Here is an 18363-nt window from a genome sequence, read left to right as displayed (position 1 = left end):
CCATTATAACAAGTTTAGATAGCTGGCTGCTAAAAAACTTAGCAATCTAAAAATTTTAGCTGATAAGGGCTAATTGAGTGACTGTCAGTGACTGACATAAGAGAAAGACTGCTGATGCACAACCACATTTTAAAAGTGCACCTTCTGTATTCCTACTATTCTAACTCTCAACAGTAAGTTGAAACCCTGAATGAGTTCCACCCCCAAAATAAATAAACAAACAAAAAAAATTATACTGTTTATTTTTGTGGAAATTGATCCAACGGCCTTCAAAAGGTGGGGCGCAAGTTGCCCATCCCTGCCATAGAGATATAACACACAGATTTAGTGTTCTATTCTCTACCCATAACCATAGAGATAATAGGTGTTCTATTCTCTAACCATAACCATAGAGATAATAGGTGTTCTATTCTCTAACCATAGAGATAATAGGTGTTCTATTCTCTAACCATAACCATAGAGATAATAGGTGTTCTATTCTCTAACCATAGAGATAATAGGTGTTCTATTCTCTAACCATAACCATAGAGATAATAGGTGTTCTATTCTCTAACCATAGAGATAATAGGTGTTCTATTCTCTAACCATAGAGATAATAGGTCTTCTATTCTCTAACCATAACCATAGAGATAATAGGTGTTCTATTCTCTAACCATAGAGATAATAGGTCTTCTATTCTCTAACCATAACGATAATAGGTGTTCTATTCTCTAACCATAACCATAGAGATAATGTGTTCTATTCTCTAACCATAACCATAGAGATAATAGGTGTTATATTCTATTTCTAAAACCACACCGGACCTCACCATGCACAGGTGCGTAGGAGATGGCAAACACTTCCCCTCCAAACTCTTGCTTCTTGATCTCCTTGACGAATTCCCCGGATTCAGCGACAAAGCACTGGATGCGTCCATTCTCCCGGTCGGCCACGCACAGCTCCCGCCTTTCAGGCAGAAACACCAGGCTGTGTGGGATTCGGAACTGGACCCTTCTCCTTCTGTCTGACGAGCCTGAGAGGGAAGAACAGGGTCATGTTCATTAGGGCACAGCGTAACAAAATGTTTAAAAATGGTGTGTATCCCCGTTTGGGACTGTTTTCTTGAGTTTCGTGCCTAGTGAATATGACCCAGAACAATTCAAAGACAACTGTGAATCAAAGAGAATCACTTCGATTCACTTTGTCTGAGAACATTGGGGCCCAGACATTTCGTGGTGTTACCATGGAGATAGAGGACTCCAGATAGATATAACCTGTTTTATAACCCGCTGCTCATGCTGTCACAGACACAAAGACGAGTCCTCTATCTCTACGCTGGTGTTACCTCCTTAGAGCATGGTGAATGTTCTTGGGACCAACAAGATGTGCAAAACAATGTTCCTAACCACGGAATCCGTGACCCAGCAGAACCCTCCCACCACCATGTCAACGTTAAAACATGGAGTTGGTCTGGTCTTGAACTACTGTGTCTAACTCAGCTCAAATTATTACTGTGTCTTAATATATTCACTATACCCAGTTTCTTTTGGCACAATTGTTATTGAATATTTGAAAGGAGAATTGGGAGAATAAGATGGGAGTGTGTGGATAGAAGTGCATTTGATATTTCTCTAGGTACTCCAGATACTGTAAATAACCTGTGCTCCCACTAGATAGAAGTGTGTAGAGGTCTTCAGCCACTGCATGTCCTCTAAGGCCTATTGAATGATTTACCGTAAAAGCACCGTTGTGATGTACTGCACCAGGGGTAATGAAGAGGAGTGCACAGCAGCCACATCAGCAGAAAATATTGGCATGCTATTACAGGTAAATCAATACAGATTCAAACACATTTTGTCAAGCTGAGCCTGACATGGCCTTCGCTTCAAACAAACTGCCAATAAATCTTTCATTGTGTGTGTGGTCATGTTTGTCTGAATGTGTGTGTCTGTGTGTGTGTGTGTGTGTGTGTGTGTGTGTGTGTGTGTGTGTGTGTGTGTGTGTGTGTGTGTGTGCAAACATGCGCACGTCTGGAGCATGTACTACAAACCTGCTCCCCAGTGTGACAGGTATTTTCCCTCGGGTGAGAACTTAAGTATCCTGGCATTGCAGTATCCGTCTGACACGTACACGTTCCCGGTCACAGGGTCCACCGCCACGTCGGTGGGCTTGCAGAAGTGCTCTTTGTCACTTCCTGGTTCAAAGGCCTCTCCCAGCACAACCAGGGGCTTGTCCCGGCCATCGCTGCTCAGTTTGAACACCTAGGTGAGGGGGACACCGTATGTTGTACACTACGAAAGGCAAAGGCTATGTCCCAAATGGCACCCTATTTCTATAGGGAACTGGTCAAAAGTAGTGCACTAGGGAACAGGGTGCCATTTGGTACGGAAGTATGTTGACTTGTTATATAGGGTCCAGAGTGTTTCCTGGTTAGGTCATGTTCTCAGGAAAAACTCCTTGCCTTATGATCACTAAAGCCAAATGGAACAACAGTACAACTCATTGGTTTTTCTCTAGTGGGTCTTGGTACATGACAAATGAGCCCCTTTCATACCATATGGTAGAATATGCCGGCTCAATCAGAAACCTTGCATATGGTAGCATATGCAGGCTCAATCAGAAACATTGCATATGGTAGCATATGCCGGCTCAATCAGAAACATTGCATATGGTAGCATATGCCGGCTCAATCAGACACATTTCATATGGTAGAATATGCCGGCTCAATCAGACATTGCATATGGTAGCATATGCCGGCTCAATCAGACACATTTCATATGGCCAGTGAGGATGTCAACACTATGGTTCTCACCTGATGAAGGCCAGTGAGGATGTGAACACTATGGTTCTCACCTGACGAAGGCCAGTGAGGATGTGAACACTATGGTTCTCACCTGACGAAGGCCAGTGAGGATGTGAACACTATGGTTCTCACCTGACGAAGACCAGTGAGGATGTGAACACTATGGTTCTCACCTGACGAAGGCCAGTGAGGATGTGAACACTATGGTTCTCACCTGATGAAGGCCAGTGAGGATGTGAACACTATGGTTCTCACCTGACGAAGGCCAGTGAGGATGTGAACACTATGGTTCTCACCTGATGAAGGCCAGTGAGGATGTGAACACTATGGTTCTCACCTGACGAAGGCCAGTGAGGATGTGAACACTATGGTTCTCACCTGACGAAGGCCAGTGAGGATGTGAACACTATGGTTCTCACCTGATGAAGGCCAGTGAGGATGTGAACACTATGGTTCTCACCTGATGAAGGCCAGTGAGGATGTGAACACTATGGTTCTCACCTGACGAAGGCCAGTGAGGATGTGAACACTATGGTTCTCACCTGATGAAGGCCAGTGAGGATGTGAACACTATGGTTCTCACCTGACGAAGGCCAGTGAGGATGTGAACACTATGGTTCTCACCTGATGAAGCGCCACGTCCGTGACCCAGTAGTTGTTGTCCTTGTCCGTGGTGATTCCATGAGGCAAGTAAAACCTGCCGAGAACACGGAGAAAACACTCCTTAAATGCTTTGAATGAAGACAACAACATCACGTCCTAGGAGTCTACTTAGTGCACTACATAAGGAATAAGGGTGCCATTTTGGACAAAGCCTGTGTGTTCATTACGTAAGACCACTATTAGGTCTCAAAACGCCTAATTGCCCTAGTTTGCACTGCGGTGGTAACGCTTCTTACATATTTCTTCCGGAGGCCTTGAGTACGCTGCCTTTGACGGGATCCACCACGAGAATGGTGGACTGTTGAATGGGACCCAGGGACTGCTGCTGGTATTTGCCGCTGTTGTCGAAGGAGCTGCAACGGAGGGAGAATGACTTGTGTTAAAATACAGAGAAAACGTATAAAATTGTCTGAGACAACAAAGGTGTTGGGCGCCCCAAACGGCTCCCTATTACCTACTGTATCATGAACTACTTTTGACCAGAGCCCTTGGTCGAAAGTAGTGTACTATATAGGGAATAGGGTGCCATTTGGGACGCAGTCACTCAAATCAATGTATAACAACCCAAATGTGATGACTCGGCAAGTCATATTTGTTTTGTTTGTTTGAAGGGGAATGCTATTACTTAAATCAGGAGGTTTCCATCTAAGGGGGAGGCGCCATGGACACAAAAGTGACAAAATCATACTAATGATTCACTCAAACAATCCCAAATACTTCAACAAATACATTGAACTCTTCCTGAGTCCCTGCTATAATCAGTCCCTTCTGGAATTCCCCGAAAAATAACAGAGGACTCCAACTTTCTCTCTTGGTTTCCCGATCCCTCACTTTTATCCTCAAACTCCCTGTGGACTCCTCGATGGAAAAACAATGCCTTATACCTAACAAACTCAGTAATGTCCCTATAGTGGAGTAAGCACAGAATATATAATAAATCACGCCTCTATCTAGTCTATGAAACAAAACTGCGTACGTCAATGAACACCACCAGGGACACATTTGTTCACATCCCTGAACTTTTGACCTTTTGATGAAGATTTTAAGGTAGGATAGCAGTAAATAACGAACGGTAGCTGGGGTGTATACTGATGACTGATATAGAGAGGGACTATCCGTTCTCACCTAATGACCTAGCTAATTCATTTCCCCTCTCATCTGGCTCCAGTCTTAAGAAGAGTACTGAGGCAAGGGCAGTTAGCGGAATTAGATTTTGCCTGTTAGCGCATGGTGGCTCACGTCGGCGGCTCATAAAATGTATGTTATTTCACAGGGAGAGTCTTGGCCAGTTAAAGGGATATTTTTCTTCTAAAACATATTTTAGTATGTCATGACAATTTTTGATTTGTACTGAAAGTTAGTTACAACTTAACTGTTGACAAGCACATTTTTCTGAAACCATATAAAGTGGACTAATGAACAAAACACTAAAATAAGTTTTAAAAATATATATATTTTAAAGCTATAATATGTAACTTTTTGGGCGACAAGACCAAATTCACATAGAAATGTAGTTATAGATCTGTCATTCTCATTGAAAGAAAGTCTAAGAAGCAGTAAGATATGTTCTATGTGCACTCTCTCTATGATTCCCGTTCTTAAGTTTAGTTTTACGTAGTCTTTCATTTTCGGTTTTGTAGACCAGTTTCAAACAAGCTAAAAATACAACATTTGGGGTTATTGCAAATATATTTCACAGCGGTTTAGATGGTACAATGATTCTCTATACATTGCTTGTTTTGTCACAAACTGAAATTAGGGGAACTATTAGAATTTTAGCAACCAGGAAATGGCGGCACGATTTCTGCATATTCTACCTTTAATATTGCACATTCCTGTAATTGATATGGGCCACATCACTGGAGCTGGACACATGCACTGGGATAACTAATTAGGCCCTTCAAATTGGCTCTGATATGGTCATGGTCAGCACTAGGAAGAGGGAAGCTCAGAAGCCAGGCTATGATTAGGCTAATTGAGACTGAGTGGTGCAGCGGTCTAAGGCACTGCATCGCAGTGCTAGAAGCATCACTACAGACCCTGGTTCGAATCCAGGCTGTATCACCGGCCGTGATCGGGAGTCCCATAGAGCGGCGCTCAATTGACCCAGCGTCGTCTGGGTTTGGCCGGGGTAGGCCGTCATTCTACATAAGAATTTCTTCTTAACTGACTTGCCTAGTTAAATAAAGGTTAAAATATTATTAGGATAATTGAGTCATGTGTATTTAGAAATACATGGCATGGTTTTGTCGTTAAAAAAACATGTTTTCCCAATGTGAATCTTTTTCACTACGCTTTTTACAACGATAAATTTAAAAACAGTGACAAAAATGTCTATGCTCTTGTTTACTTTAAAAACATGTTGCTTAAGGGGAGTGAAACAAGTCCATACTTACACTCACCATTATCACAAACTGATTTCATAAAAGTGGACTAAGCTCACCAACTATTATAAATTCAGTATTGTCATCAATTCAAGGCCTAGTAAATTGCTGATATTAAGATAAATGCCTAATAAGCTATTTCTATACACACTGCAAATAAACTGCAAATTAGTGCCTAATATGTGATCCCTATACTACACTAGCTAGGTTTCCATCCAATTGGCAACCGATTTTCATATAAAATCCACATTTTCCCTCCAGAGATGTGTTTCCATCAAATTGACATGTTGCAGATAAAGTGCTGTGCGTGATGATGTAGTCCACATACAATACCTTTTGCAGTTAAATTCACATGTATCGAATAAAAAATACAAGTTAAATGGGTTTCCATCGCATTTTCAACTGTACTGATGGTTTTCTCACAATAAATATTGCGTTATATAGCGAGTGTGCAAACTCTGATATTAGCACGTGTTTGCTACAGCGCACGTATATCCTACACGATGGGATTATTATTTTGAACAAAAGTCAAACGGCAGCCAAGAATCCATTATCAAGTCACCAGAATAAGACCCTGGATATTTATTGGAAAGGAGCATCAAACTCATCACTGTGCACTTTCACCACCCTGTGAAGTTCATCATAATGTATTTAATCTGAAGCCTAATAAACTGCATGCGTTCCTGATGAGTCGTAGCGGGAGGACCACACAACATGTGTGGACAGTCCACTCCCAAGTTTACTTCGATATGATGGTTGTTGTGCCATAAAAGTGCTTCCACCAACATTTCTCGCATAATTCATTGTACCGACACAAAACAATCCCACCTTGTCTAGTGTATTTTGTTTTATCGACATTTGTCTTCATTAAATGTTTTATCCGACATGTACTTTACTCACATAAAAAGGTTGGATGGAAAACCTGTTTACTGTTACCAAAAGTTACAATCATGAATTCAGACCCCTTTTTTTTTTTTTTTTTTAAACACATCACCAAAGCCGATGGCGTCTTCACTCTCATCACTTTGCCCAGATAGCCTGCCTATTTATGCTAATCAGAGACCTGGGAGAGGTTTGAATTTGCATGGGGGTGGGGGTCGGGATATTCCTGGCCTAGTGACAGGTTACAACCCTGAACACTGGAGGAACACAGTGCCCCAATTACTGAGTCCAGTCAGTATCCCTACTGCTCCCTCTGAACAAAACAAACCGTTTGAAACATAAGGACAGAAGGAACCTTGGGCTCAGCCTGCTATACATCAAGAGACACAGGCTGCATCCCAAACTGCACCTTATTCCCGACATAGTGGGCCCTGGGCAAAAGTAGTGCACTAAATAGGGAATAGGGTTCCATTTAGGACACACCCACACACACAGGGATGCACCACTATCTACATAAAAGTCTTATCTGATTTGGAGGAAAGTGAGACTGGATCATTTGAAAGAAGGGACTTCACTAACTGACGATCTATTTGCAATTATCCATTACCTCAGCCTCGCTAAACTGGTTTGTGCCTGTGCCTGGAGCGAATCTCAGAAGTCAGTTTGTTTGCAGTTTGTTTGCACGGTGGACAGACCAGGGAAAATATCCCAACACTCTTAAATTACTTGTCCCCCTTGTATTCCATTGACAGACAGGGGGCAATATCCCAACACTCCTAAATTACTTGTCCCCCTTGTATTCCATTCACCACTGATCTGAATGGATGAGGGTAAATAGACATAGGTGATAGGTCTAAATTATCTCCAGTCCAAAAGTCCATTTAAGAGTATTTGGACATCGCTGACAGTCTGATAAAGTACAAAATGTCTGAGTAGTTGTATGGAGCACTTCACAATAGACTGTGATGAGATGAAATGGTGTCATTGTCTGAATATTAATCTCCAATAGACCGAGATGAGAGGAAATGGTGTCATTGTCTGAATATTAATCTCCAATAGACCGAGATGAGAGGAAATGGTGTCATTGTCTGAATATTAAGCACCAATAGACCGAGATGAGAGGAAATGGTGTCATTGTCTGAATATTAAGCACCAATAGACCGAGATGAGAGGAAATGGTGTCATTGTCTGAATATTAAGCACCAATAGACCGAGATGAGGAAATGGTGTCATTGTCTGAATATTAAGCACCAATAGACCGAGATGAGAGGAAATGGTATCATTGTCTGAATATTAATCTCCAATAGACCGAGATGAGAGGAAATGGTATCATTGTCTGAATATTAATCTCCAATAGACTGAAATATTCATGACACCAGGAACATCGATTTCCAGCTTTCTAAAGATTAGACTTGGAAGTGTTGCAATGCAAGACAATGCCAATGTTTTCCCGAGGGTTTTTTTCCAGCAGCGGTGACAAAGTGTGTGGGTCAGAGTTTCCGTTATGAAAATGTGGCGTTGGACATTTGACCGGCAGCATTTTAATTTACCGGACATTTGAGACGTGTACCGGTAACCTGATTAGGGCATCCACCCACGGTGATCAGAATGACAGAAATCACATTAAGATTATGGTAATTAGTCTTAAAGGAACATGCAAATCGAGGAGGCAATGACGTGTGTCCTTACCGCGCACTTTGAAGGCGTTAGAATGACGCCTCTTGTTGGCTGAGGGAAAGTAAGTGTGGACTGTTATGCCGCATTCACATGCTAGTCGGAACTAGGAAAACCTCGGAAATATCCATCTTGCTAACTGGTTGAACCCGGCACGTGTTTAACTACAACCTATTAGCGAGTCAAACATTACTGAGTTTCCTAGTTCCGACTAGCACGTGAACGCGGCATAACTGTCCACATTTACTTTACCTCAGCCAACAAGACAAGTAACGAACAGCAAAATCACTAGCCTATGCATAGGCAGAGCGTGAGTTCCAAGTTTGGGGGAGCACATTTTCACCATAAAAATGCACCTTTTACTATAAAGCATTCCATATACATCATTGCATTTGCCGACTTAGGTAAGATAGCCTACAATTCCTACTGTAGGGTTCACCTAGGGGTCATGAAAAGGGTTGTACCAAAATGTTTGATGTGTATTAGAATAATTGATTATGCTTATGTTTTAGTAATAGAAGGAGAGGGGTTATAAGACTCCTCCCTCCTTACATTTATAGGATCCGAGACAACAGATTAACTACAAATATATTCTTTATATAGTTTTAGAATTCGTCCACAGTTGTTTGCTCTTTCTCTCTCTTATATAAAGAAGACCTCTCTTATAAATGTGTGACTGAGACAGAACTCTGCAGTGGAGTGTGGGAGATAAGAGACTAGTCAGACATTCCACAATAAATCTACTTTGGGGAGGGGACATTTATTGCCTAGCTTTTAGATAAACACTGAAACTCTATGTTTGTATAGCTATGGATGCAGGGTTTTGATCTCAGGAGTAAAAAGGTAATGACGTAGTCAGTGACATCACTAAGGCGGGACTTCGGTTTAATAAAACAACTTGAGACCTTTTGTTTGATGCAGAACTTACTCAGAAACATGCGTGCTATGTTCCTGTTTGTCAACTTCTGTCTGCAATTACATTAATAAAGGTTTTTGAATTATTTAATTAAAGATATTGTCATAATGCTAATTTCACCAATGAACCAATGATTGACAAGGACGAAAGGAACGAACCCTAACACTACCTTTACGAAAAAAAGATTGCAGTCAGACTGCAGTGTAGCTGCAGTATGCTGCAAATACTACGTCCCAAATATTATTTATCTTTTACTGCAGTAATTTTGCAGTGTAACTGCAGTTAGAGCGCAGTATAAGGGGAGACACTAAATGAATATGACGTCCATTGTCCAAAAACTAACTTTTAAGTGGCACTGAACCAACGCTGACAAAGAGTGACTATGCGCAGTGAGCACTCACCAGGGGCATGGCCGATGCTATCCGCTGGTGCCAACAAGATAGGCTATAGGCCTACTGTTGTTCACTCAATTAAGTTGATCATTTGATTACTAAATGAGAGTTTGTATTTTGAAATAGTGCGATATGTATGGCTGGGACTTTTCACTGAGTAGCAACTCAACAATCATCTACAGTTGAAGTCAGACGTTTACATACACCTTAGCCAAATACATTTAATTCCTGACATTTAATCCCAGTAAAAAAAAATCCCCGTCTTAGATCAGTTAGGATCACCACTATAGTTTAAGAATGTGAAATGTCAGAATAATAGTAGAGAGAATGATTTATTTCAGCTTTCATTTCTTTCATCACATTCCCAGTGGGTCTGAAGTTCACATACACTCAATTAGTATTCGGTAGCATTGCCTTTAAATTGTTTAACTTGGGTCAAATGTTTTGGGTAGCCTTCCACAAGCTTCCCACAATAAGTTGGGTTAATTTTGGCCCATTCCTCCTGACAGAGCTGGTGTAACCGAGTCAGGTTTGTAGGCCTCCTTGCTCGCACACGTTTTTTTAGTTCTGCCCACAAATATTCTATAATTTTGAGGTCAGGGCTTTGTGATGGCCACTCCAATACCTTGACTTTGTTGTCCTTTAGCCATTTTGCCACAACTTTGGAAGTACGCTTGGGGTTATTGTCCATTTGGAAGACACATTTGCGACCAAGCTTTAACTTCCTGACTGATGTCTTGAGATGATATATATATCAATATATCCACATAATTTTCCTGCCTCATGATGCCATCTATTTTGTGAAGTGCATCAATCCCTCCTGCAGCAAAGCACCCCCACAACATGATGCTGCCACCCCCGTGCTTCACGGTTGGGATGGTGTTCTTCGGCTTGCAAGCCTCCCCCTTTATCCTCCAAACATAGCAATGGTCATTATGGCCAAACAGATCTATTTTCGTTTCATCTGACCAGAAGACATTTCTCCAAAAAGTACAATCTTTGTCCCCATGTGCAGTTGCAAACCGTATTCTGGCTTTTTTATGTCGGTTTTGAAGTAGTGGCTTCTTCCTTGCCGAGCGGCCTTCAGGTTATGTCGATATAGGACTCGTTTGACTGTGGATTTAGATACTTTTGTACCCGTTTCCGCCAGCGTCTTCACAATTGTTGTTCTTGGATTGATTTGCACTTTTCGCACCAAAGTACGTTCATCTCTAGGAGACAGGGCAATGGCACGATTTTAGAGGCCCTTCTCTTGGCAGCAGAGACAATATGTTGCTGTTTTAAAGCACATCTACACATTTTGCCATGGAGGAGAGAACATTTGACAGTTTTAATGCTAGTTTCCTGCAAACAATTTTTTTGCAGTGGCAGCCACGATTTAGCAGCGGCGGTGCCCCGCTTCTCAATGCATTTAGGGGAAACACTGAATGCAAACTGTAAAAGTTTTTGTCTTTGAGAGAGGTGTTTGTGTTGTGTTTGGCCTCAGTACACACTGTAATATATTTCTTTACTGACATTCTTGCCAGGTATCTCTTGAAACAGAGTATAACTTTAAAGAAGTACTCTCAAAACGGGTCCCCGTTTTTTGTGTACTACTTTACCCAATTTGGGCAATATGTTATGAATTTGTTGTGCTTAAGATCCCGGAGTGCATCTTTAAGAGATCTTTCTGGTTAAATAAAGAAGACAGTTGTCCTCTCTCAGATAAACATTACAGTAGGGAAACAGTATAACAGTACAGTCGTGGCCAAAAGTTTTGAGAATGACACAAATATTGTTTTTCACAAAGTCTGCTGCCTCAGTCTGTATGATGGCAATTTGCATATACTCCAGAATGTTATGAAGAGTGATCAGATGAATTGCAATTAATTGCAAAGTCCCTCTTTACCATGCAAATAAACTGAATCCCCCAAAAACATTTCCACTGCATTTCAGCCCTGCCACAAAAGGACCAGCTGACATCAGTTGACGAGGACAAGGCTGGAGATCACTCTGTCATGCTGATTGAGTTCGAATAACAGACTGGAAGCTCCAAAAGGAGGGTGGTGCTTGGAATCATTGTTCTTCCTCTGTCAACCATGGTTACCTGCAAGGGAACACGTGCCGTCATCATTGCTTTGCACAAAAAGGGCTTCACAGGCAAGGATATTGCTGCCAGTAAGATTGCACCTAAATCAACCATTTATCGGATCATCAAGAACTTCAAGGAGAGCGGCTCAATTGTTGTGAAGAAGGCTTCAGGGCGCACAAGAAAGTCCAGCAAGCGCCAGGACCGTCTCCTAAAGTTGATTCAGCTGCTGGATCGGGGCACCACCAGTACAGAGCTTGCTCAGGAATGGCAGCAGGAGGGTGAGCGCATCTGCACGCACAGTGAGGCGAAGACTTTTGGAGGATGGCCTGGTGTCAAGAAGTGCAGCAAAGAAGCCACTTCTCTCCAGGAAAAACATCAGGGACAGACTGATATTCTGCAAAAGGTACAGGGATTGGACTGCTGAGGACTGGGGTAAAGTCATTTTCTCTGATGAATCCCCTTTCCGATTGTTTGGGGCATCCAGAAAAAAGCTTGTCCGGAGAATACAAAGTGAGCACTACCATCAGTCCTGTGTCATGCCAACAGTAAAGCATCCTGAGACCATTCATGTGTGGGGTTGCTTCTCAGCCAAGGTAGTGGGCTCACTCACAATTTGCCTAAGAACACGGCCATGAATAAAGAATGGGACCATCACATCCTCCGAGAACAACTTCTCCCAACCATCCAGGAACAGTTTGGTGATGAACAATGCCTTTTCCAGCATGATGGAGCACCTTGCCATAAGGCAAAAGTGATAACTAAATGGCTCGGGGAACAAAACATCAATATTTTGGGTCCATGGCCAGGAAACTCCCCAGACCTTAATCCCATTGAGAACTTGTGGTCAATCCTCAAGAGGCGGGTGGACAAACAAAACCCCACAAATTCTGACAAACTCCAAGCATTGATTATGCAAGAATGGGCTGCCATCAGTCAGGATGCGGCCCAGAAGTTAATTGACAGCATGCCAGAGTGGATAGCAGAGGTCTTGAAAAAGAAGGGTCAACACTGCAAATATTGACTCTTTGCATCAACTTCATGTAATTGTCAATAAAAGCCTTTGACACTTATGAAATGCTTGTAATTATACTTCAGTATTCCATAGTAACAACTGACAAAAATATCTAAAGACACTGAAGCAGCAAACTTTGTGGAAATTAATATTTGTGTCATTCTCAAAACTTTTGGCCACAGACTGTATATGTAACATCATCATAGCTACTTACTTGACCCCCCATTGGTGGTCTCCCCTGTGGAAGATGACCAGGTTGTCGTCTGAGTCCAGGGCCAAACCGGACACCTGACCCAGCTGGAGTGGGCTCTCTGGCCAGTCCGTCACCTCGTCCAGATGGTGCTCTACACACACACACACACACACACACACACACACACACACACACACACACACACACACACACACACCACACACACACAAGCACACACACACACACACACACACACACACACACACACACACACACACACACACACACACACACACACACACACACACACACACACACACACACACACACACACACACACACACACACACACACACACACACACACACACACACACAGAGAGAGAGAGAGGAACGCCAGAAACCTGTGGTCAGCTTAACAATGCCATAGGGTCATTTCAAAGGAGGGGAAAAATGACATCTGGCAAGTCGTTCGCTAGCATGGGGTAATGTAAACCAAAGAGATTCCTAGCCGCCCCGGTGCAATGATCTCTTTTCTCACGTCATCACCCACTGTTTCCTAATCTAGATAATCTGCTAATAGTTTGGATTAATCTAAAGTGGAATGATTTAACACACACTGTACATTGCCAGGTCTCCCTTGTAAAATAAGTATTCTGACTTCAAATGGGACTTCCTAAATAAATGTAGGTTAAATAAAAATATCTGCATTCAGCAAGACACCATTTTTGGAATTGCTTGAGGACAGTGGAGGATGATAGGCCGCTGAGCTCAAATAAAAGGTTGCTGTGAGTCGAACGGAAGTGTATGTAAACACACTTCTGGCTACTATTGACGCATTAGCCTGAAAAATCTATTCACATTTAGTTGCTTGAGTGGATTTTCCTGCTCGTGCTCTTCTCTCGTTGATATGGTAACTAGGCCAAAGACCATTCACTGTCGACAATTACTAGATATAAGTAAACACATAATGAGACAAAGCTTATGTTAAGCATGTCTTATGGCCCTCGACCAAAAACATTTTCGAAATTGCTAGCATTGGATAAAAATGAACTGCAACAGTTTAGCTAATGAAATGAAACCACATTGAGGTTTTCATTATAGGGCTAATAAGACAGAGCAGAGTGCAATAACATGTAATGATGCATGTAATCATATTAATCTACAGAATAATGAAGCGTGAGCATGTCGCACACAACCACAAACATACTCTGCAAACTTCTGATAAATAAAAACAAAACAACATCAACGGCTGCAAGAGAGACTTTGTGAATTGTAGGTTGGAATGACAGTTGGCTAGAAGGCATTACAGTACAGTAAATGGGGTCAAAAGGTCAAACGTTCAGTTGAACGTAAACACAAGCACTGGATAAGCAATCAGGCGTAGTGAACACCTCAGAACAATTCTTCGCCTTATTAAAACGGTTCGATGATTGAAAAAAACCTATCATGTCGCTGGGATGGCATTTTCAATCAAAAATCATTGAGTGGATTTAGTATGTGCTTAAAACGTGGTTGAAAAGTTGCTAGGCCAAAGCCTTAAAAGGGTTTCACATTCAAAACAAAAAAAAGTTTACTTCAATTCGATTCATGACAAGTAATGAATGATTATGTAAAGTGCTTATGCCGGGTTTACGTAATGAATATGAAGACGTCATATAGAACATAAGCCCTTTTCAAATATCCTACTGGTATTTCCCAGAAGTCCTCTTTCACAGAAAAACACACATTTACATCTTCAAATACCACACGACCCAGTCGATGTTCAATATGCCAACATTCACTGCCTGCAACTCCATTCCACGCTGGCTGACTTCCCTAGGCAGTTTCTGCACTCAAAGGTATGACTGGGGCACCAACCCTCAGACAAACAGCTGAAAGCCTCTCTGCTGTATGAATAATTCACGGTATGATGTGGTGAGGAATGGCAATTAGTTGGTTAAAGTCTGGCCGGGAGACAACAAGGCGCTCCAACTGGTCTTCTCTCCACCGCCCCCAAAAACAGGAGCAGATGCATGAAATCAAATTAATTTACACCAGTTTGTGTTGGTAATTGGATTTTCCACACCGGATTGATAGAGCCGGGACGGGCGGGCCGATAGGACGCATCCCTGATGTCGTTTGAGATTTGACATGGAAACTGGAATTGAGCAAGTCACAACAAGAGCTCCGCCCCACTAACAGCTGGTTGGTACAAAAGACAAAAAAACAACTCAATTGGTATTGAGTAAGGGAACCTACTCATGCGAAACGTTCAATTAGATTTTTTTTGCAGCTGTCAGCAAGCTTTGTTTTAACAACAAAGAGAGGGATGTTACAAAGGGCAGAGAAAGACACCAGGAAGTCCTAAACTAGTCTTATTTCAACTCCTTTAAGCTTTGTGTTAATCTTAATGATTTTCTTAAAAATAGTACGTGGCGGAGCGCCCTTATGTACTGTGTGTATTTTTAACAAATGGTCTTATAATTTCAATCCATAACTCAATCAATCAATCAAATCACCTCTGAGAATTGAGCCAAAATTGGGCATGCTAAACACTGGTCTGGAATCAGCCTTTGCTGCATGTCTCTTAATCTGAACCAGTTTGTTCAGAGCCTAAAGTTATCCCTGGACCAGCTACACTTCCAGTCTCATCAGCATGTAGGCTATAGCGCCAACACTGGGTGATTATGCGGACCCTCACAATACCTGATTAATGAGTGCAATGAAATGGGAGGACATGGGAATAAATAAATAAAAAGTTTAAAAAATTATAATCACATAAGGGCATGCCTTGGAATTGAAACATGCCAAAGCAAAAAAAACGTCTTCCAAACACGGTTGATGTCACCCTCCCGGAAAACCCACCTTCTTCTTCATCATCATCGTCAATCTCGACCAGGCCGTTAGCTGGCATTAGCGTGCTCCCGGGAGGCCTGGCCGTAGCCTCTAACTGGTGAAACTTGTGCACTCTGTCCCTCACCAGTATAGCATCCTCTCTGTCCAGGAAGCCTAGCCTGGGACTGGGCCAGCCCAGGTCCTTCTTTTGAATTATGCTATCAATCTGAGCCACCAGTTTGGCCTGGGCACTCTGCGCCTCGCCGGGCGTATACTTATGCACGTGTACTACGTCCTCGCTCTCGCCTAGGAGTTTGGACAGAAGGGAATAGAAGTCACCTGCACACAGACAGAGAGACAGATAGGCAGACAAAAGGAGGGGAAAGGGAAGGGAAAGAAAGAAAAGGGGAAACATGGGAAGTGTGAATACAGGTGCGGAGAGGAAGGAGGAGAAGTGTAAGTGCATTCCATTCTAGATAGTGTTGCTACGCAGCTGGAACAAGGTGTTAGCAGGAAACACAGACAAAGGTAGGTGTGATATAGCATGCAATCGGACCGTTAGTTAAAAGGATAGCTGGCAAAATTTAAAAAATTGTAAATTTACAAATCTTAACGGAAAAATACACCAAAAACCACTCATTCCTTTAATTTACAGTGTTAAATAACACTAATATGTGAGAACAATATTTTTTGAGAACAAATGTTTAATTTTGGCGTAATAATAAGGTTGGTAACAACATGGAAAATCGTTGTGGAAATCTTTGCAGCTCAAGTCAACTATGTAATGCTCTCCCTACGGGCTGGCTGGCTAGCTAGCTAGCAAACATAGCTACACACAATAACACCAAAGATAATATCAGCATGTAAAGTAGCTAGTTAGCTGTAAAATCACCTAAAAAAACTGCACTATCAATTTAGGAGTCCCCAATCTCACCATGTTCAACCTGAAGATGCCTCACAGAGTGGAGTCTAACATTTGCAACGGCAGACATACTTTTGAGGAGATGGAAAACATTGCCCATGCTACGTCAATAGGCCGCACGGTGCATTCTGGGTGATTCTGGGACAAGTAGCGCGTGAACGGGAGTCTATTGGGCGCTAGCTCAAAAACCCAACATTAGCACAAATTTCATCACCAAGAAGTACAACATTACAAATCTTTACAGAGATGTGAGATAATTAACTTGCTGTCTGTAATATCGTCTAGCTTTGGAATTGTGACATTACATACTTTCGAGGAAAATAGGCACGTTTATCGACATACTTTGAGAAGGGAATGCTTGACCAATAGCTTAGCAACTGCGTGACGCAGCATGACAACGGGAACGCGATTGGTCGACAGCCTGCTGGGTGGGGCATTATACGCTCCTTCTTTCATTTTATTCCAATCTCCTTTCTATAATATCTCTGACAATGGCACCTAGCAATGCACCCTGGACTAAAGAGACAGACAGATAGGAAGAATGTACCCTCCATTAAATTACAAAGTTCTCAGGTAGGAATATCGCTAAAAATATGAGAAGACATCCTCCCGAGTTATGACATCAGCCAGTATTGAAATCTGACATGTATGATAGACGTTTTCACAATGTAAAAGTCGTATTCCTATTAACTTCCAGTGTAGTGAGAGAGACTTTATCACAGTGCTACATCATACCAGCCGAATTGCTGTCCGCTTGAATGCCAATAACTCAGGTACACGTGAAAACATGAAATGACCCAGGGAATCGATAGAACATCACTCAGCGATGCATAAAAACTATATAACATTCAAAATGGGTGAACCTTTCCTTTAACTCACAGCATTTTGACCAGTAGGGGGTTGTAACATTTTTGGTACTATCCTTTGCTGTGGCTAAATGCACAGTACATAGAAATGCACAGTACATAAAATGTTACAACCCTTTCTCATATTATTGTACTACAAATAAATCTCAAAAAGACTAACAGACCACATACATCCTGTACACAATACAGAATACTATGGTTATGATATCTTCTTAGGTATGCCTACGTTAAACTGCCATCTAGGCTAGGCCTAAATCCTTCACCAAGCTAGCCAACGGGTGGCAGGGAGTGTTCTGAATGGATCGCTGTGTGTGTGCGATCACTCATTGCATTAACAGCTGCGACGGGAAGTGACAGTGTCTCAGACCACTATGTATTCTGGAAAGCCACCCTACATCTACGGCGGCATATAATCAATTTCTCAGCGTAAAAAGGTCACATCTGAAAGCAAGAACAGCAATCACATCCCATAAAGACAATGGCACTGAACTCTGACATACTGCATAGCTGCACAAACACACACACACTGCATTTCAAAGAAGAGGCTTCTGCCCGTTTTTTAATAGGTTCATATTAAAGGTTAGGTAGCATAAATGTAACCAGATGTAACAAACATTTGTATTAGTATATGCATCAAAAGTCCCAAGACCTCACTTTTCTTTTTTCGAGTTATGACATAAAGCTAATCAGAATTCAGAAGAATGAAAAAGAAAATGTCGGAAAATGTTTTCCGGGGATTGGTGTAATATGGAGGACCCGGCAAGCCAGCCTATCCACTATAATGCAAACT

At 42.0% G+C, this 18363-nt stretch overlaps 1 protein-coding gene across 3 annotated transcripts in view; it reads right to left on the bottom strand.

The window, feature by feature from the left end:
• Nucleotides 1-18363, bottom strand: part of pam (peptidylglycine alpha-amidating monooxygenase) — a 134370-nt gene that overhangs the window by 24759 nt on the left and 91248 nt on the right. For 2 of the 3 annotated variants that reach the window (XM_071351930.1, XM_071351929.1), the window contains 6 exons: nucleotides 15816-16124; nucleotides 12991-13120; nucleotides 3682-3798; nucleotides 3407-3479; nucleotides 2030-2240; nucleotides 809-1012 (listed from right to left, as the gene is read on the bottom strand). In XM_071351930.1, coding sequence (XP_071208031.1) covers nucleotides 809-1012; nucleotides 2030-2240; nucleotides 3407-3479; nucleotides 3682-3798; nucleotides 12991-13120; nucleotides 15816-16124 — 1044 coding nt within the window. The remainder of the gene's footprint in view (nucleotides 1-808; nucleotides 1013-2029; nucleotides 2241-3406; nucleotides 3480-3681; nucleotides 3799-12990; nucleotides 13121-15815; nucleotides 16125-18363) is intronic. The other variant, XM_071351931.1, reaches the window with a different exon arrangement.

Source organism: Salvelinus alpinus, chromosome 18, assembly GCF_045679555.1.
Source record: "Salvelinus alpinus chromosome 18, SLU_Salpinus.1, whole genome shotgun sequence".
NCBI lineage: Eukaryota > Metazoa > Chordata > Actinopteri > Salmoniformes > Salmonidae > Salvelinus > Salvelinus alpinus.
This window is presented reverse-complemented; position numbering and strand designations above follow the sequence as displayed.